Here is a 22,501-nt window from a genome sequence, read left to right on the forward strand (position 1 = left end):
CTTCCAAGAAGTAATTCTGAATGTGAAAATTCATGAACTCCCTGAAATCATTTTAAGATTTTGTGTATATGTGCAGTCTTATGTGGAGACTAATCAAGGGATTCTAACAAATTCTCAGGTGTTCCAGAGACCCCAAAGGAGGTAAATTCATGAGGAAAACACACTAAGGTCGCTTAGTTTTCAGCATATAATTTACCACCCTTAATGATATCACCAAAAAGCCTTTGCATTCATTTGGTTCTGTTTTATTATATTTTTTGTTATCTCTAGGAATATTTTACTACTTAGCACAATCAGAAGCTTTGACTGAGAACTCCCTTCATGCATGACAGCAGAAGTTGGAAACTATAATAGTGAATACTCAGTTTTCCACTGACTCACAAGGGATTTCATATTTCGAAAGTAAGAGAAAACCTTGCTTAGTAACAGTCTGCACTACATATAATAATAGAACACAACTTGTATGGGAAAGCATTAAGATAGATTTCATTCATAAAAAAACAGCATGCTTCTGGCTAGATAAATGACTTGAAGTCCCAGAGAGAAATTATCATTTTTAGTTTTGGGATACCCTTATGCTACTTACACTTTTTAAAATTTAATACATTCACATGTTCAAATGTATTTAGACTTTTAGACTTGTGAATGAAATTAGCAACGTGCTATGGCTGTCAATGGGATGCATTGCAATTCCTCCTGAGTGGTAGGTTTTAAAAATTAATTCAGCTCTTGTACCTGTTTGCCAGCATTCGTCTGTTGAATTTCTATCACATTTAATAAGTCTCTGTGACGCAACTCGTGTCCTTTTGCCTGGGTTCCTTTAATATAGTGTTAAATTCTCACCCATCTGAAATTCAAGTAATATTACAAATTTCAAACTGTTAATTAAAATCTGTGAACTTGAATGGTTCTGGATAAAATCGGCTTTACACAGTGAGGTTCTTCTTAAACTTCTTCAGAATCTCATATAATCCTCAACTCCTACCAGGTTAAGTCTGAGAACAACATGATCTCACTATGGATGGTAGAAGCTTACAAATCCTCATACAATAGGGAAAAAAAATCAAGTTATAGGCTTGAGAAAATGGTAACAAGGAAAATTACCTGCTGAGATGAAATAAGAAACATGGCTCATAATTAAAGGAATGGATTGATTTTTCACACATTTTATTCAATAAAAACTAATTCTATATTACCCATATCTTAAAATGCTTAGCCAGACGGGATAGTTGAAACTGAATCATGATTCCTATAGTATTTAGATGGTGAACATTAAATTTAATCATTGACTCGTTAAGGAGGTACTGAGGCCTATTTGCCAGATGCTGTAAATGCAAAGCAGAAGACTAAGCAGGAGATTCTAGCTTATTTAAGACACACAATAAAATAGATTATCTGAATCCTTTAAAAATAGTCTATAGAGTATGCAGTAAACTGTCTGAGTTGGGCCAGAATTGGGAAATGGTAACAGCAAAAGGTATTAAACAATGTTCCTCTTTTTTCTTGTGAGGTCACTGCACACTCATAATGAATCCTCAAGCTCCAAGGTAAAGTTCCCTGCGGCCTTGTAGCATATTTAACCTGCACCAGAACACTTCTCAACAGCATATAATTATCTTTTAAAAATATTTATCTGCTCACTGAAAATATAAACTTCCAGAAGGCTTGTTTTTTTTTTTTTAATAACAGAGAAAAACTATACTTGTTGAAAAACCAAAAGAAATCGGACTGAATTAAAGAATGATCACTTTCTCCAAGGACCAACAGCATATAGATTTTTAATTAAAATATAAATTATAAATACCTCCTTTTTTCCTATCACATCCAAATCCAATACAATTTTAAATTGCACCCTCCATCTTTTATTTTCTGCCTGTTCTATTCTACTAAATTTCTCAAGAAGTAGTGCTTTGGATCATGTCCAGTGAAACTTCTGGTTCCTAGAAAGATGTGTATCCATTCTGAAAAATAATGTTCCAAGGGCTAAAGACATATGTATGTCATTAATCTCTAGGGGAATTGTCCTAGAAAGGAAGTACATGTCCCACAAAGTTCCTGAAATATATATAAATATATATAAAGATGGCTATTACAAGTCTGTTAGAAGTAAGCAAAATATCTACAAATGAGGATACGATTAAGTAAATTATTGTATATCTAACTGACAAATAGTATATTGGCATAAAAATTAAGTAACATGATAAAATATTAAGTAAAAAAATTTAGAATCATATACATTCAATCACTTAAACTCAAAAAATGTGAGAGTAAATAAAGACAAATAGATAAAGAATATATTATGGTGGTAGTGGTATTAGAGATATTTAAGTTTTCTTCTGAATTTCTTAAATGGTATATGATTTATAAATGAAAATTATTTTATAATGGAGAAACTATCATACTTCATTATCATGAATTATAATTATTTTTACATGTAATTGTGAAGTAGATTTTATCAACAATTTTGCCAATTCTTTGTTTTGATTTCCTTTTGCTAAGTGCCTATTATATGCCTACTACTAACCTAGGTAGGGTAGTTCTAAAAAGTAATCTCTAATCATCACAAAGGTCTTTGAAGTTAAACTATTATCCCAATCTTAAGAGGATTAAAATGGTTATATAACTTGTCCAGGTTCACACAGCTACTAAACAACAAGACTGGAATTTGATTCTGGGTTTTTGTATCATTCCAAAATGAGTTTATAGTTTTGTAACTCAGTGATACAATAGGAAGGAGAGGCAATAAAAGAGTTTTGTGACATTAAAATAAGAAAAATAGGTAAGCAAAATAGTATATTGGCTTGATAATTTGAGTCTGTTATCAAAGTCTATTTTCCATTTAAGAGTACAGAAATGAAGTCAACAGCTTATAAATCCTACCTGCTAGAACAATATCATTCTCAGCTTCAATTTCTGAGACAAGTTAACTACCTAAAGTATGGGGACTCTAGACTAATGCTTTCCAATGGACTTTGCTTAAATGTTAACATTATTTTTAAGAAAAAGAATGCAATAGCTTCCATATCATTGCTACATGTGCTGTCTCTAAAAGAGTTCATAGAATAATAATAATTAAACAAGAGAACTCCCCATTCAACAATAATTTACATTATTATTAAATATAGCCAACATTCACTTTTCAAAATCTAAGTCAAGAGTTTATGTGTGGGGGCTAACTTGTCAACCTTTATAAGTTGGCAGCCATACTTTTACTGAAGTTCTTTAATGTGATATACAAAAAGGGGTAGGAAGATAAAGGCATAGCAGGGAATAATTTCAAATTTTTAAAGTAGGGATGCTTTCCCTAATTTTAGCCATTTCTCACACTGACTCAGTTTTCAGGTTCTCAGTGCCTTGACTACAATTATCTCTACTTGTTGATATCTTAACCATTCCTTCAAAGAGCAAGACAACTGCTTGGATAGGAAGTCTTTCCCGGTGAATTCATTATGAAAATTTTATTTTAGCATTTTTTTGCTTAGATGCCCAACATACCTTTAAGATATTAAACAGATATTACACACACACGCACACATGATATATATCCTATATGAAATTTAACATATATATACATATACACATATGTATATATCCAAAAATTTACTGAAATGTGAGGAAAGTAGAAAAAAAGGGAGAAGTCATTCAAAAGGAAAGAATTATAACAAAATGTTATACTCAAAAGAAAAATGCTTGTCCTGATATAGTCGTATTTTAATATTTTAGAATCCAATTTGAATATCAAAATTATTCTTTCATTCATTACCTCCTTCCTGTCCCTAGAAATACAATCTTTGATTTTTGTTAACCTATCAACACAGGGGTTCTCTTTCTTTGATATTCTTTTGGGATAATGTGAACATTTTAAATTTTGAAAATGAAAACAGATGCTTGTCAAAGAACATTCTCAATATGTAAATAAAATAACTTGATATTTGAAACTATCACTTTTGGGACAAGGGGTGCTCATTGTTGGTCCTCTCAGTACTTTTGGAGTGAAGTTAATACATTTTATATCTAGCAGCTAAATAAGATATATATCATGTGACTCTGAAAAACAAGATGTTAGTACCAGCAGTATATAAAACTGATTGTGATTGTCAAATAGTTCTTGTAAATATCTAAAATCAAAATTTCTAAAACTACTGAATAACTGGTTACAGGAATAAATAATCTTTTTTTCATTTTTAATCAATAAAGAGACAAACAAAATGGCCAGGATATTTATGTGTTATTAAAAATTTAATACCAATGTGAAAACTGCTAATGTGTAGAATATAAAGGCAACATATCACTTTAATTTTCACTTGCAGAAATACAAAGATATAAAAAAATAAGAAATGGAGTAATGAGGTAAAGAGACAAATTTCCTTTTTCTTGTTCTATGGAATCAATTTGACATTAAACCTGAATCAGGAAGAGCTACAGGACTTTGTTATGCTAAATTACTTTTGTAAGAATCTGATCCAGTGCAAGATCACATGTTAGATAGAGGATCCCAAGAAAATGATGGAATTCCAGGGAATTGGAACTGTATTGGGTCATGGGATTCAACTCTTTAATTTCCTGTCTTATATTTTTTCTTAATTTTCTAAAATTGTATCTGCTTTTTCATTTATTTGTTCCCTCATCTTTTTATTTCTGTAATGTATGTGCTTCTATTGGGTGCCAGTGGCTTTTCTGTAAATCACCATTTCTTCTGCCCCTAAAAGGCACGACACAAAGGTCTCTGTCTATAACCTGTATCCAAAAGTTCCCCTCAATTAACTCAAAACCTCTCACTACTTTAAAATCAATTCTCCCTTCTCTGGGTCCCCATTCCTTTTTTTAACACTATCATACAGAATTTATCACAATTGCTTATACAACGACCTCCCACACAAGTATATGAAATCCTGGAAGACTGAGCTGTCAGCATTCTCCAGCAAAAGTCATGCTGTACTTGAATCCTATTAAAGGGATCTAGAGTAGTGTCAAAAATAAGAGCACAGGCATGAGATTATGAGCTTCCAATCTCAACTCCACTTGAAAAGAATGAAGTTACTTAGGCTCTTTGTGTTTCAGTTTCCTCATCAGTAAAATGAATTTATAAAAATAGTACCTGCCTCATGGGTTATGTGAGAATTGAGTTCTCCTGTCTCGCCTGCTGCTCCCCTCAGCAGTGTATTTCAGTAGATCTGCCTATTCTTCTCCCCACTCTGTCTCTGGTTAATACTCTCACCCTCCTGTGCATCTGGCCTGTACTCCAGTTCTTATATGCATAAATAAACAAATCTTCAAAAAAAATAAAAATAATTTAGGACAATCTATGCTCAATAAGAAATATTATTTATTGCTATTATTATTAAATTAAGCATGGCTCAAAGTCACTTGGGATTGGGGCATTCTCCCTGCTCCCCACTTGGTACTTAAAACTGAGACTAGCCAGATTATTTCAGGTGGAAAGATTTTTAGGCTTTTCCCTTTTTTTTCCCCACATTTCATTCTCTTCCAAGTTGGACTTGTACAGGTTGTCTCTTGGAAAGTTACTTATTAAAATAAGAGATGTTTGCTTATGAAATGTCATGTGATAATTTAATTGGCATGAAGTTACCATACTGATACACACAGAGTGTAACAGACTGAACTCAAGAGATTTGAGATGACAGAAAAATGAGTGTTAAAAATGAGTGGTAATTGAACTCTGACATCTTCATTTATATCTTAATTGTGGCAATGTTAGTGCTATCTGGGGAAGATGAAGAAAGCAACATATAGGTTAATTAAAAAGATAAATGGATGGCAAACTAGTCTGATTAATAAATTCACTGGGAAAAAGTTAAGTTCCACTAAAATTTAATCGCAATGACCACTCTTAATTTTTAATTTTATTATTTCAAAGATTTCTCTTTGGATTAACAAAATTTAGCTAAAAAGAAGATGATTTCAGACACAAGTTGAAACATGAACCATTAATGCTACTGTGGAAACACACACCTCACATGTACCAATGCAGAAAAAGGTAATTATTATTCCTCCTAAAAGTTATATAACCACAAGGGAAGAACAGTTTTGAATGAAGTAATCAGTCTAGCTAGGCTCAAACTATAAGGCTGTGGACAGGTATTCCTGGGGAGAAGACAACATTCAGGGTTCTGACCAGGACCCTTTGTTTGCAATCTGGGTCATCCCAGTTTTGGACAGAGGAGAACAAAATGCTTAAAAGTGTACTTGTACTTTAAAATTCACAGAGAACTTTCCTATGCACCAAGAATTGTTGTTCCTATTTTCATGTAAGAAGATGGGGATCTGAGAAGTTAAGTGACTTACTCAACTTCATAGAGCAAATAATGGTAAAACAATGTCCTAAGGTATTTCACTTATTCCTCAAGATCCTTTAATTTATAGTGAGAACTTTGATGTTTAGGGGTTTACTCTCTTGATTGTGAAGGACAGGCTATAACTGATTCTCAGTAACATCTAACAACTTATACTTTTCCCCTTGAATTTTCATTTTACTTTGGCTGGGAATAGTCACATATCCTAATTGATTTATTTGTTCAATAAGTATTCATTAAGCTCTACCTATTTACCCAGTCCATGAGTCAGAATAAAGGTTACATAAAAATTTCAGGTAGGGTATAAGTGTACATATTTAATCAATGAGATTGAATCATATTTTAGAAGCTTCTCCTTGTCTTTTTCCTATTCAAATAATGATATTCTGAGCCTTGTCATTCTTTGATTATCAGTGAATTATCAGTTTTGAAAAATCTGAATCTAAATCCCAATGATGTGAAAAATGATGACATTAGTTACTTGATTTTCATATAGGCTTACAGACTGAAAGTGAATTATCAATATCAATTTAAATAAAATATAATTACTAGGGTTATATTTGATAAAGTAACAATGGTAGTACAAAAAATTATTCAACTCCATTTCAAGAAAAGAAAGATGAAGTCTAGAACTGTTCATGTGTACACTGAAAGTAAGTTGTAGAACCAAACTTAAACTAAGATATTTTCATTAAACTAGATTTAAATTAATAATTGAGGGGCCTCCCCTGGTGGCGCAGCAGTTGAGCGCTGGGCTGCGAAGCTGCCCAAAGCCTCTGCAGCACCGGTTCAATCCCTGGCTGCCAGTGAGGGTCCCACATGGCGCACAGACCTCTCCTGCCTGCCCTCTGCACCCCTCAGCAGTATATTTCATCAAGTCTGCCTGTTCTGTTCCCTGCTCTTGCTCTGGTGAATTCTCTCACTCTCCTGTGCTTCTGACTGTACCCAGTGCTTGTATAAATAAATAAATAAATCTTTAAAAAAATAATTGAAAGTACTTTATTTTCCTTGATGTATCGAGAACTGGAAAGAATAATGGAATATGCTCTTTCTAATACATATAAAATATGAACATCCTTTATTATGAGGAAAATAACCAAACTTTTTAATTCAAACAGTTGTCTAGAACCGTCCCACTTTAAGACTACCTTAATTCTGCAAATTCTAAATCTCAACAATTTTTTTTTCCAAAATTAAGTGTTTGAATCTTTCTTGAAGAGCTTGAAAGTTTTTATATGTCTCATTGTCCATTATTAAAGATTCTTTTTTGACTATTAAGGAATGTTTTTAACTGTTTCATACTTTAAGATATTCTGACAGTAAGAGAGTATTATTTTTCTTTGCAGTATCCCTAAGAAACTAAAGAGGGATATCATTTTAATCTAAAGATGAATAAACTATCAGGAAAGAAATTTTTCTAATTTATCTAAATACTTTAATGTCAAGTTCAGACACTGATATGGAAGTTTCACTGTTTCACAAGCCTAAACATCATTTTTTAAATTAACGTTGACGGTATTTCATTGAATACAAATTAGGAAAGTAGAATCTTCCTCATCAATGTGAATTTTTGTTTATTTTATACATTAACCCTGAAAAAGTATTTATAAAGCACCTTCAAAAGGTCAAAGCTATGATAAGCCCCGGGGCACAGTGATGAGTAAAAGAGTGCCCGCACCCGGCGTTATCACCTCGGACATTGCTGGCCACTAAAAAATGTGATTTATGTTATTACACTTTTATTAAATTTTTCCATAGCCATATTAAGAAAGCAAAAAGAAACATGCAGAGTTAATTTTAATACTGTATTTCACCCAATATATTTGAAATATGGCCATTACAACAAATATTCCAGGTATATTAAATTCTTCTTTAAAACTCATTTTAAAAATCTATTCTACATTTTACATCTATGGTACCTTTAAATTTGGAGTAACCACATTTCAAGAATTCCAGACACATGTGGCTAGTGGTAACTAAATGGAGAATATAGGTCTAGGGGAAAAAATGAATAGCAAGCAAGCACAAAATGGAAACTCACTTTTTTTCTCTGTTTTTCTCTTTTCCAAAGAATTAAATCAATAGTAAAGTCTTATTATAGGTCAACCTGAACCATAAAAATGGAATCATTATAGAGAACTCAATCTTTTAACAGTATTTACTAAAATTGACTTTTACCTACACATCATGTTCACTGCATCATTTGTCATAGTTCTAATATATTTGAACATCACAGTTGTTCTGAAAATAGTTAAATAGTTCCTAGTATATAGTTTCATATAATTTGTATCTAATATCACAGTTTTATTTCTCCAAGTTTGCTGATTAGGTTCCTGAGACAGAAAAGTTAACTCAGTTTCTGAAAGGCAGATTCCTAATTTTTCACAAGCTTCCAAATTCTAGATTAGTATACCAGCTTTGTAATTAATAAGGCTGTAACCTCGAGGAAATTGTTGACCTCCCTTTACCTAGCCTTAGTTCTTTTAGCTACCAGATGAGGCTTTTTTAGTGGATGATATCTAGGATGCCCTCTTAGCCCAGAGCCCTCATTTTTAGCACCAGAATAGTCTGGATTTTCTTATTTAAAAAAAAAAAAAAGTGTGACTTTTCCACTGTTCTTCCCAACATGGGACAGCGAGAACAACATACATACCTAGTTAGAGAATAACAGAAAGGATAAAGTAGAGACATGTTAGTGTGGAGTAGGATGATAAAAAGGGATATAAGACAGAGGGTAAATTTAATGTCATTATGCTAAAGTAGAATTTTTGAGGATTAGAGACCATGGAATATTTAATGTTTACATAAACAACAAAAATATTGTTCTTACTTACTGATTACCATTTCAATGGTAAGAAGGACCTTGAGGTATGCAGTTTAAAAAATTAGTCACTTTATATTTTCTTATAATATCTGAATTAAAGCCTTATAAAATCATATCATAAAACCATTGCTATATAATCTCTAAATCTTGATCTTAAGATTTATAATTGTTTTACTCAAACTATGGATAATATTAAGATAGAGGCAGTCAATATTCTATTTTATTTATAAACTTCTTTACTTAAATAATAGAAACTATTGAAAAGAAATTTTAAGACATTTGGTAAATGAAAATGATTTAGGGTTTCAGTCTATAGAAGATGAGAATTTACATTGGAATTCTACTAAAAAACTGTGGGAACTGTATTTTTGCCTTGGAAAACTTTCATCATGGAACACAGCTGTGAAACAACTTTGGCTTCAAACAGAAAGGCTATAATAAAGCGCCTCCCATCTAGACTTAAGTTCAAGAGGGTTATGGTGACGAACAGCAGAAAAGATGAAATGTTTCAATAAGGCCCTCAGGCTGATTTAGTTAGCATTCACAAAGTGGAATAACCTATACATCACATACCCTTTGTTAGCTGGTTGTTTAGAATAGATGTATGAGTCACTGGATTTTATTTTAGCAATTGGGCAATGCAATTCTCCTTTTGCCCAAAATATTAAAATGCAGAAATGTGAAACTAAGAGAAATAATGTCAGGTCTTATAAAGGACGCTTATCAACCACTATGATGGATCAAGAAATTCTGCTCTTGTCATTCCAACCTCACCTTGGTAGGCACAAATGATAGATTACCATGTGTTAAGTTATTTATATATATATATATATATATATTATATATATATATATATATAATTAAAGTACTCAGTAAACTACAGTATATATTTTAACATTGTGTGTGGGGGAGAGGTGTGGAGGGGGGAGGTTTGCAAAACCAAAAGAAAGCTGGTGTGATGGAAAGACAGGCAAGATTCTGTCTTGCATGAATTCAAGTACAAATGAATCCCTTTGGGAGTTGGGGGATTAACACACACACACACACACAAACACACACTTCCCCGCCCCTCTCTCAGACACTGTTCAGAATTAATGAGGGTACCTGCAACAATACTGGCAAGCTGCTGGGTTCTGCTGATGGGGTAGATGCTGCGTGCTTGAATGATTGCTGAAGCGATTTTCTTGGCGTGCTTCTCTTCCCCGTATGTTCTCAGGATGGATGCAAGTGCCTGTTGATCTAAAGCGTTCACAACATCAGCTGCAGTGGGCATGTCAGGGTACCTACACAAAAGAAGAGCAAATTAGCTCATTGACATTGGTTTTCATCGATAAGAGGTGAACCTTCAGACTTCTGAGACAGAAAGTCAGGCATGCACACACAGTCTAAGAGAGTTTCTGAGGTTTTTAAAGTCTAAGACTGAAATCTTACATGAGAAAAATAGATTTTTCATTTCAAATGACCATCATTATGGTATGCGGGGAAGATATGTGACTTTCATCAAGTCAAAGGCAGCATGAAGTTAAACTATTGTATTAACCTTTAACTCAGAAGGTAGCTATTATTGCTCATGCTTATTTTCCCAAACAAAAAATATTGAAAATGCTTAGATTTAGTTTTTCAAAATTTAAATTACTGTGCGAAATTTTTTTCAGTGCAGAAGATACAAGGCTTACAGATGGATAAAAGAAACCTTCACAGAAACAAAAACGTAACCTACACAAGGAGAAAATATTTGTATATCACACATCTGACAAGGGGCTAATTCCCAAAATATGCAAAGTACTATACAATCTATCAACAAAAAAAGTCAACCCAATCAGAAATGGGCAAAAGATCTAAAAAGACATTTTTCTAAAGAAGACATTTAGATGGCCTACAGACACATGAAAATTTGTTAGACATCATTTACTACAAGGAAAAATGCAAATCAAACCACAATGAATTATCACCTCACCCCTGTGAGAATGGCCCATATAAAAGAAATGGAAATAATATATGTTGGTTAGGATGTGAGAAAAAGGACCCTTCCTTCACTGTCAGTTGAATGCAAGTTGATGCAGCCTCTCTAGAGTAAATGGTGTGGGGATTTCATAATAAAATAAAAATTGAAATCTCATATGATCCAATACCTCTGCAAAGTATTTACCAAAAAAATACAAAAACTCTAACATGAAAGACGTATATGCCCATGTTCATAGCAAAACTGTCCATAATTGCCAAGTCATGGAACCAACCTAAGTGCCTAATGGCAGATAACTAGATAAGGAAATGTGGACTGTATACTCAATGGATTACTACACTGCTATTAAAAAAAGATGAAATAACATCTTTTGGGACAAAATGGGTAAAACTTGAGGTGACTGTGTTAGGTGAAATAAATCAGAAAGTGAAAGATAGATATTGGCTTGTTTCACTCATCTATAGAATATAAATAACCAAAAACATATATTGGAAAATACAGCAAGAATCTATACAAAAAGAAAGCTGCAGGTCAGTTTCCTTCACAAAAACTCGAGCTGTAAAAGACAATAACATATATTATTTAAATATTTAACAATTATTGGCTATCCACCCATGACAAAAGGTCACCACGGGGTAATTGACTAGAATCAACAAAAAGTACTAAGCAAGATTAGATGGCAATTTTTGATGAAAGAATCAAAGAAATACCAACCTCTGGTCAAATAGAAAAAATATATTAATAATAGCGGATAATATCATTCATTTTGCCTGATCACTGCAGTATGATTTAGGGAAATGGGTTATGGACTACTAAGTGATGAGCTGATGGAGGCTGTACTTACTAGTTTTGCTAATAGTACAGTTACTATTATTACAATTAGCATGTTAGATTGATTGTTGGTTTCATTTATGAGAACTTAAAATTACAAAGATATAGTAACTTTAAGACCTGAGGATCAAAACAGAGTGGACTTGCTTGGAAACATCTGAATCCCTCCTTGAAAATACTACATTGCACCTTGTAAACACCTAGAATCTCTGGGAGAACATTCTGTTGTCCTTCATTTATCCTCTATTTTTGCTATGATCTCCCTCCCCATAACCCTCTCCTTCAGATTCTAACCCATGATATGAAAGTAACAATGCTTACCTCACAGAACTGTTGGGAGAATTATGGGTGCCAAGTGTAAAACAGTATAATGCCTGGCATATAGGGAATGTCAAACAATGCTACATTGTTCCTTAAATCTTCCCCATTCCTGTATTTGCTAATCATTATTCTTAGCCAGACTGACAAAAATCACCATTGGATCTTATCTAGTTATGAATTTAACTGCCCAAGCTACTAAACATTAGAATGAGTCTTGTTTATGATAGTAAAATTAGATTCCATAGGATATAGTCTTCTTGTACCAGCACATTTCAAATATTAGTATAGGAGTACTTAGCAGTTTTTTCTATGAATTTCTACTTTTAAGTAAGAAAATTAAAACAGCATTTTGTTCAAAATTAGTTCAGTGAATAATAAGCATAATTTTATTTTACTTGTGTTAACATTAAATAGTAGCATAGAAATTTCCATAGTACTACAAGGTAGAAGGCAGCAACATCCTGGAAAGGTGTTGCTGGGAGGCTTCAGAATAGGCATTCATATAGTAAAGAAGTCAAGGTGCATGCTTTGCACCCCCAACTTAACTGGTTAAGAGATCTTGTCAGTCCTCCAGACATCATCAACTTAAAATGACTTAAGGTATTAGAGAAAAAATATTAACAAAAGTTGTGACTTATTTATTAACTTCTATTGAAATTGCAACTAACAACAGACTTAGACCCACAAGTTCTTGAAGCTGTGAATGTCACTCTGCTACATGAGAAATTTATTATAATTTGAAACCCATTGGTGAAACTGGGGTAGCACAGAATAAACCATGCTATAAGGTATCAGTGTTAAATGGCAACAGGTTAAGAAAGCCTCTTGCTCTCATGTTCATCACCAGCCTCCAGGATCTGACCAGCCCCACAGTACCCCACCTGGATTAGTAGTACACATACTTGCATCTTGGACTCTCCTTTCTCTGTGAATTCACATGAACCAACTACCTCTTTCTGAATGCCACATACTTTCTTCAGATCTGTTAATATCTTTAATGAGGGGGCCTCCCCGGTGGCGCAGCGGTTGAGCGCTGGGTTGCGAAGCTGCGCGCGGCCTCTGCGGCGCCGGTTCGATCCCCGGCTGCTCCCCGGCCACCAGAGGAGGGTCCCACATGGCGCACAGACCTCTCCTGCCGCCCGCTGCTCCCCTCAGCAGTGTGCTTCGGTCCTTCTGCCTGCTCTGCTCCCCGCTCTGGCTCTGGTGAATTCTCTCGCCCTCCCGCGCTTCTGACTGTACCCAGTGCATGTATAAACAAAACAAACAAACAAACCAGCAAACAAATAAATAAAGCATGCCTCTATAAAAAAAAAAAAAAAAAGTCTTTAAAAAATATCTTTAATGAGGTTAGAGTCTGTACTGTCTACCTGGAAGCCATTCTGCTTTTTAAGATATATTTGCTCAATTCTAATCTCATCCATTATGTACAGAATTAGAATTTAATTCTCAAGGGAAATCTTATTTTCAAGGTCTTAAGGGTGAACCTCAGAAACTCTGATTCACAGAGCACAATTTGCTAATAAATCTTTATATTAACAACATGGGGATTTACTACTATTAACTAAAAGTTTTCCTCATTGTATTTCAGAAGGCATCTTCCTTACCAAGATATAGACCATCAGAAATTTGCTTGCCATTTTATTACCTCTGCACAAGAACCTCAATCTCCAAACATGAGACGATATTTGACCTTTAATATAAGGATTTTTATTATTTTCTTTTATGATCATATTCTTCATTCTATGAATGCCAATTTATACAAAAGAAGGTATAAGCATCAGAAAGAAAAAGGTCCCACAAGTACAAGTCACCATGCAAATTAATAGGACATACAGCAACATGTTAAAATCTACCACAAGTCAAAAGAGTTTTGGACATGAAATTTCTCATATATCGGTCCATCTAACAAATTGGAAAAATTTTCAAAAACTATGTTTTTCAGTAGAAATGCTTATACAGGTCTAGAATTGCAGATCAGCAACAGTAACAGAATAGTTTGCTTATTTAGATAAAAGAGTATGATGCTTTTTTTAGGTGGTGAGCTTTCTAATGGTAGAATCCATGACACATAATTTGTGGTGGTGGGAAAGGTGAGAAAAATATAGTTAAGCTTTGTAGGTATAGTGGAGAACAAAAACTGGTATTTCCAGGGTGATGATTAATGAAGAGCAAATATAAAGCTGTCCTATGCAGACTTAATATAGTGCCATAAATTGTAGTTTCTCTGAAGAAGGTTGAACCAATGACAGTGTACAAGAGGCAAGACAAAACACAATTGCTGACCTCTAGGATCTTGCTTTTATACAATATTCAAAGGAATATTAGTTTTGTTTACTTCTCCTAAGAGGCATATATTTGGTTCTGTATAAAAATGGAATCACTGTTGTAGAATCATATTTATCAAAATTGTTAGTAGTCTAAAAGCCCACACTATATCTGTAAAAATAATCAGTATGAAAGTTATTGCCTTCACTACTTTATATAAAGATGACAAGGATTTTTTTCTTTTAAATTCCCAAATCTAGAGAAACACTAATCTATATAATAATGAGTAGCAAACAAAATTGATTTATTGTATATGGATAGTGTTAGGTGTTGGTGTGTGATGGGCATTCTAAGTCTTAAAAGGAAATTAAATTCAGAACAGTTCTGAGAATCTGACTTCTGCCTGTGGGGAGAAATGTATTATCAATACTCACCTGTCACCATCCATCCTCATGTCCAAGGGGCCGTCCTTCCGAAGGGAAAAACCTCTTTCAGGAGTATCAAGTTGCATGGAGGAACACCCAAGGTCGAAAAGAACTCCATCCAAAGTTCCTGGTTGCACCCCACCTTTCATCAACAAGGCTTCTGCCTGGCTGAACTGGGCTAGTAGAGCTCGTATCTGTTTACTGTGAATAAACCAGGAAATGTAGAAAACGCTTCAAAATCTTTAAGGTCTATGATCAAAGGAAAGGAGCACATGCTATTTAGATGATTTGGCCAAAACAGATTTAATAATTATGTTTACCACATGCTTGACACAATATAAAGACAAACACTAGAGGTAATGTGACATAATTTCATTCTTGCTAATAAGCACAATTTATTTTATACCTCTGTGAAGGTATACAGCAAGTTTGTGAATTAGAAAAATTTCTTTGGCAGACCAGGTATTTCATTTTTTCTAAATTTTTTTTCTTAAATCGATAGATTGAGAAAAGAAGCATATGTCATTCTATCAGAACAATAAGTTTAGAGATAACAATTGGTAAGGACACAAAGCAAAGGGAACCACTGTCCATTGTTTGTCATTAAGTACATGGAAAAGGGGAATCCTTATGCACTATTAATGAGAGTGTATGTTGGGGCAGACACTGGGAAACAGTATGGAGGTTTCTAAAATAAAAAAATTTTAAATAGAACTATTATATTATGCAGCAATTTCACTTCTGGCAATATGTACATCTGAAGGAAAGAAAAACAGTATGTTGAAGTGAAATCTGTATACTCATGCTCCTAAACATTACTTATAATAGTCAAAATATGAAAACAACTTATGTGTCCATCAGCGGATGAACAGAAAGAAACTGTGGTACATATACACAACTGAGTATTATTCAACCATCAGAAAGAAGGAAATCCTACTGTTTGCAACAATATGAACAAAACTTGAGGGCATTAGGCTAAATGAAATAAGTCAAATAAAGACAAATATGATCTCACTTATAAGTGGAATCTTATAAGTGTGTGTGTGTGTGTGTGTGTGTGTGTGGAGAGAGAGAGAGAGAGAGAGAGAGAGAGAGAGAGAGAGAGAGAGAGAGAGAAAGAGAAAACAAACCAATAAATAAGAGAGATCAGATTTGTGTTTACCAGATATGAGGGATAAAGAGAAGGGGAACCGGATGAAGGTCCAGAAACTTCTAGTTATGAGTACTAGAGATGTATTGTACAACATGATGACTACAGGTAACACTGCTGTGTGTATATATATATATATATATATATATATATATATATATATATATATATGAAAGTTAAGAGAGTAGATATCATAAGTTCTTTCTCTATCCTTTTTTTGTATCTCTATGAGGTGATGTATGTTAAATAAACTTAGTGCAGTAATCATTTCACATATATATAAGTCAAACCATTATTTTGTATCCCTTAAAAAAACTACACAGTGCTGTAAGTCAACTGTATCTTAGTAAGACTGGAAAAAAGACAATTTAGTAAGGAAGCCAATTTAAAATAAAACAAGCAATAAAAACAAAAATCATAGAAAAATAGATATCAAACCTCTAAGACAGGTTGTGCTGCACAGCCATACAGTTGAACTGAAACTATGCCTAAAATGAGTAACTTCTTGCAGAAGCAATGTTTTAGCTCTCAGCAGGGATTTTTGAAGTGAATGGAGGATTCAGAATTAACACACAGGAAAGGAGTTGGGATCACCTTACAGTTATACTAATTCTCCTTCCTACACAGACCGAGATGCTGCCTTCAGGGTTCTTCAGAAGCCTTAGGGCAACTGGCATACACTTTGGAAGAGGAATGAGAAAAATTGGGCTTTGTCTACAGGTGTGTAGTTATAAGTATGTGTTTTAATAGTGATGGGGAAATTACATTTATGGTATTTACTGAAAATACTATGCTTTTAAAGGAGAACTTCACAGCACACTGGTAACTTTTCTTCATAGTCTGATGGAGAAAGTAATTTTCAAATTTGTTCACTAAATATTCATTAAATATCTGCTATGCATCAGGCATTATGCTATTTGGAAGTATAAAAAAATTAATAAAGCCTGGCTTTTGGAACTTAGAGTTTAAAGGAAGAGATACTTTATAAAATAACCTAATGGGTGCTGAAAAAGAGATAAACTGCTGTATCTATATTTTGAAAATATAAAATGAATGCTTTTACTAGTATTGGAGACACAGAAGTAGACTCTTGGAATTGCAAGAAAGCCCACAAATCATTTATTTCAACTATTTAACTAAAGTTTGAATCTTTTTCTTCTCCAACATTAATGGGTAAGGGAAGGATTCCCATTCTGGAATTATGGAAATGGCCAAACACACAGCAGAACACATTGGGCAGACGAGATTGAAAGGAATTTAATAATCACAGCCCGGGGAAGAGGACACTGTGTGTCATCCATGTTCACATGCATGTTGCATCAGAAAGTGTAGACAACCAGAAGTTATGGGAAGCATCAAGAGAGTGGGGGATTCTTGGTTCTCATATGAGCACCTGACTAGGTTGTTTGAATAATTCTATATGGGCTGGCAGAGAAATGACAGCTGTTTCTCAGGGATAAGCAGAGGGGGTTTTAGAAAAGGAACTCATCTGTGGGATATTAGTAAGAAGAACTTTTGGTTAAGACATTTGAGACTCTCCTATTTGTCCCCATCATTGGACTTGAATATTTAGTCTTATACCAAGTCATCTAGCACATGTTTGAATATTCTCACTAATAAGAATTCACTACTGATTTGTTAGCCAGTTTGTTTTTAGTCAAGTTGGTATATGTTTCCTCACTACTTCTATTTTTTTACCACTCTGGCATCATCTATGTAAAATAGTTGAAAACTATAACCCACAGCAGCCATGCACATAGCTAATGTTAACTATTATAAAGGTTATTTCTTGGTTAACTGTTAGTTTCAAAAATCTCTATTCTAAAACAACTGATTTTTTTTATCTTAGATATTTTTACATCATTTTTTCATTTTTGCACAATATATGCATTTTCATCTTGGTTATAGTACCCATACAATTCCTACCACCCTCATTTTGATCCTAGTCCCTTCTCTCCCACCCTGTAGTGTGTCTCTCGTTTATAATTGCTTGTTGATTTTGATTTTTACTTTATTATAATTAGTCTTTGTCCTAGTCCCTTATTCAGGTGTTCTAAATTCCTGCTATGAGTGAGACCATCCGGTATTTTTTTCTTTCTGGCTTATTTCGCTGAGTATGATCCCTTCCAGCTCCATCCATGTTGCTGCAAATTGCATGAGTTCATCTTTTTTGATTGCTGAGAAATATTCCATTGTGTCTATGTACCACATCTTCTTGATCCAGTCATCTATTTTTGGGCATTTGGGTCATTTCCATAGCTTACCTATTGTAAATAGTGCTGCTATAAACACAGGGGTGCAGGTGCCCTTTTGAATTAATGTTTCTGTGTCCTTTGGGTAAATACCTAGGAGTGGAATTGCTGGATCATATGGAAGCTTTATCTTTAGCAGGTTGAGGAATCCCCACACAGCTCTCCATAGTGGTTGGACTCCCAACAACAGTGCAGGAGAGTTCCATTTTCTCCACATCCTCACCAACATTTGCTGTTGCTAGTTTTTTAATATGTGCCATTCTCACTGGTGTAAGATGGTATCTCATTGTAGTTTTGATTTGCATTTCCCTGATTACAAGCATGGGAAAATTCTTTTTTCTTTCAATGAGCTAGTAGAGGGAAATGGTTTTTCAGACACATTTCTTATGAAAGAAGAAGCACATAGCCCTCATTTTTTGCCAAAAGATATCTTGACACAAAGAAGGGAAAGAGTGGCAGCCAGTTTGGGTATACATTGTAGATGAATAATACAGAGAAAGATAAATCAGGTCTTTGGATTGAGCCTCATTTGAAATCCTTTTGTTTCTGAGGTACATGAGTACATGAATTATCTTTGTTACTGAAACCAGCTTGAGTTGGATTTCTTTAAGTTGCAATGGAAAACATCATAACTATTAGAGTTATCATACTCAAGTATTTTCTTTAAATTACACAACTCAATTCTACTGCTATTTCCAAACTTCCCCCGCACCCGGCAAAAAAAACTTTCACCAAGCTAGTTGCTCCTTTCTGAATATCTTAGTGTTTACATATGTCCTCAGATCTGAATTTCATAATCATCAGCAAAGAATAAAGTAAATTCTTGCCTCTCTTTTTCTAGTTTTGTACAATACAGGTCATGATCAATATAGCTTTACAATTAATTTCACACTGTTGACTTATACTATTTAATGCCCTTGAGTCTTTCCAAGTACACTGCTATAGTACTGTTCTCTCTAAACTCTACATGTACAATTCTTTTGTTAATTATTTTAGATCTAAGTACCATATCTACCCTACATATTTTATACAATTCTTTAAATATCCAAGTATTAGCTTTAACCACAGAAATCTTCTTTACATTGTATAAAAAGTCTCAACAAATCCCTATTGCCTGGTCTTGATTCCTTAGGCATGATAATTATTATCCTACTTGAAGTTAATACACTTGAAAAATAAATACAATATCTTGGAGGGGATGTGTGCATTCTTGATGCCCTCAAACCTAACTGTTTAACATGCAACACTCATGCAGTTTTATGCTTCACAGTGAGTAAAAACAAAAATGTAACCCTGTGGGCCTAAACTCGGTGTTAGGATATAAATGTATGATAATAGCACATAGGGAAAAAATGTAAGTATGTAAGTATGAGGCTAAATCATGTATTCAAGACAGAATTTTCTGATGCTACACAAGCTATGTGTTTCTAGAATTAGATTGTCCTCAGGGTAAAGAAACCATACACACAGTTTGCTGACCCATCTGTTGAAAACCCTAATGTCAGACCCTGCGACATTACTTTATACATGTGATTATGCTGAGGTTAACCTAGACAGGTATATTTTATGCCCCTTATTTTTTCCTCTCTTCTGTCATTCCTTTCGCCTTCTTTTTCTCACCTGAGAAAAAGATAAGACCTTATCTCGTCCTCTCCTCTTTCTTCAAATTTTGATTTTCACTATTTTTGCATATATAGCATATATATATATATTAGGTGTTATAAAGCAATTAACATAAAAGTGTCAATTGATCAAAGAGGATCACAAGGTCACAAAAACCGATCTACACTACAACATTAACCCGTAACTGCAAATGCACAATTTGTTCAAATTATATTATCATCATCATTTGTTATCACCTATGCTCCCTAGGATGTAAACAGAATGGTACTGTAAATGAAAGCACATGTTACATGAGAATAGTTCTGTGCAACTCAACTGCAAGAAAAGCCAAGGTGCTTAGCCATAGAGTACCAACAATAGTTGGGCTGCTGGAAGTCCCTGTGAAGCTCCTTGACTATTGACAGATACTGTTATTCTTGATTCTGACAGGCTATCTGCACTGAATGTACAAATTATGACTCTGTTTTATTATAAAAGACAAATACACTGAGGCTCACGTTATAATAGTAGCTATTTAAGTATTAAACATGGGACTTCATCATTCTTTGATCTACAGATAGTCTACTGAGAGGGGATAAGGATAAGTTACCCCACAATTAAAGAAGGGGATCCAACTCATAGGATCAAACATTTTGTAGTTAATACTGTATTCATCCATCTTGGTTTTAGAGAACCTAAATTCCTACGTTTCATAAAATGCTTGATATGAAGAGGTACTTTTCACTGCTGAGGGTAAATAATTTTCAGAGGACTTATTCATGTAGAATCAATTTTTTTAAATGGGCTGTTGGAAAAGTAATTTAAAAAATGTGAAGTCTGAACACAAATTTTCAGGAAAAACTTTGAATTTGGAGATTATTCTTCTGAGACAAACTAGGAAAAAAAAAACATTGCTATTAAATCTGTCCTCCATGGATTTAACATTCCTCCATCTTAACCAAAAATATTAAATAAATGCTTAAGTCCTTATAAATCTCTAATCTCAAGTACAGTAGTGAACATTACCATAGCACACAAATGTATAATCCAAACAAACAATTGATAAAAACATATAAAATAAAAATTATTTATTCCTGGGTAGTAAAAGCATCTCTACATATCAAGCATTTTATAAACCATGGGAGTTTGGGGCCTCATTCTCACTGAATCACTTAACTTTGGCTTTGTGAAAAAGCACTCCAAAACTTAGCCATTTAAACAATGATCATTTATCAGCTCATATTCTGTGGGTCAGTTAATTGGGCTGGGCTCAGCTAGGTGATTCTTTTGACAGTGGGTTGACTGAGGCTTAGTTCGTCCCATATGGCTTTATATGCCACGAAGTTGTTTGGAATAAAGCTGGCAAATGGACGACATCTCTGACATTTGGCTGACTAGCCCAGGTTTCTGCACAGAGAGACATAATATGAAAAGCAGGAAGGTAGGACAATTCCAATACACAAGTAATTTTTAACTGATTATGTCCAATTTTCTGACATCCCACTAGTTAGTAGTTGGCTAAGTTCACATTCAAGGGCTACAGACACAGACAATTCCTGAGCAATAAGGACATATTACAAGGGAACACATACAAAGAAACAAGTATAGTAGGTATTTGTACAAACAATATACCGCATTCATTCTGTATTTATATTTCATACTTTCAAATTCATGTCTAATGAATTTGAATTGAACTTGAAATGAATGAATTTGAAAGTATGAAAGTGGAAACAAGTATTTTCTCTTCAATCTTAGATTCTTTTTTGCTGATTGAGACCTTTATGTTACAGTGTAGTTTCTTCTTTAAGACATCACAAGAAAAATGCCAGTGTGGTTGGCGGTTTATGCTAACTACAGTTAGAGGTAGAACTAAGGTGCCAGAAATTTAAATGTGGGTAGAGACCAACAAAGGTTCTGTAGTGTATGGGTCTGCAAAGGCTAATACATGATAATCTGGAAGAGAGTAGCATGTGGTAGTAGGGCATCTATAGATAGCACCAAGTAAATGAAGTATATGTGTCAGCAAATCTGGTAATAAAGAGGTATCAAACTGTTAATCAGACCTTTCCCAAAAAGGAGTATATTATTCAGTTGTGAAGGAACTGTTATCATAGGCAAGTGAAGGGGAAGAGATTCAGGTATGAAAGAAAAAATTAGATATGTGATTTATTAGCAATGCCCAGTTACTAATACTGAGGCATCAAGTCAGGGGAGTAGCAATACAACTTGATACTAACTCCACTAATCTACAGAGCAGACCATCTCTAATCCAATATTCAGAATTCTGTGGCAAAAATACTAGGGGCACTGAACTAGCCAGTGAATATGCAGAGAGCTTTGATCATGTAGACAAAAGTGATGAGCAGAGTAATGCAAAGTGGAAGAGACAAACATTTCTTAAGAAACTGTCACTTACAAACAAACAAACAAACAAAAACCCTGCCAGTAATAGTACCAGATATTTAATGAAGTTCATTTTACTGAATTTAAAGTGAATTGAATCCAGGGTTCACTTCATATAAACCTTAACCACTAAGAGAGTAAGAGCAAAATC

The 22,501-nt window shown here is 34.0% G+C and overlaps 1 protein-coding gene across 11 annotated transcripts in view; it reads right to left on the reverse strand.

The window, feature by feature from the left end:
* METTL15 (methyltransferase like 15) overlaps positions 1 to 22,501 on the reverse strand; it is a 233,466-nt gene that overhangs the window by 77,624 nt on the left and 133,341 nt on the right. For 9 of the 11 annotated variants that reach the window (XR_005127468.2, XR_005127469.1, XM_054699314.1 and 6 more), the window contains 2 exons: positions 14,953 to 15,144; positions 10,243 to 10,421 (listed from right to left, as the gene is read on the reverse strand). Coding sequence is in view for 9 of the 11 variants with exons in the window: in XM_054699314.1 (XP_054555289.1) it covers positions 10,243 to 10,421; positions 14,953 to 15,144 (371 nt within the window). In the remaining 2 variants the exon portion in view is untranslated. Of the gene's footprint in view, positions 1 to 676; positions 848 to 10,242; positions 10,422 to 14,952; positions 15,145 to 22,501 lie in introns of those variants that run through there. The other 2 variants (XM_037522535.2, XM_054699313.1) reach the window with 2 other exon arrangements.

This window comes from Talpa occidentalis, unplaced genomic scaffold (genome assembly GCF_014898055.3).
Source record: "Talpa occidentalis isolate TD23 unplaced genomic scaffold, MPIMG_talOcc4v2.1 talOcc4.3, whole genome shotgun sequence".
NCBI lineage: Eukaryota > Metazoa > Chordata > Mammalia > Eulipotyphla > Talpidae > Talpa > Talpa occidentalis.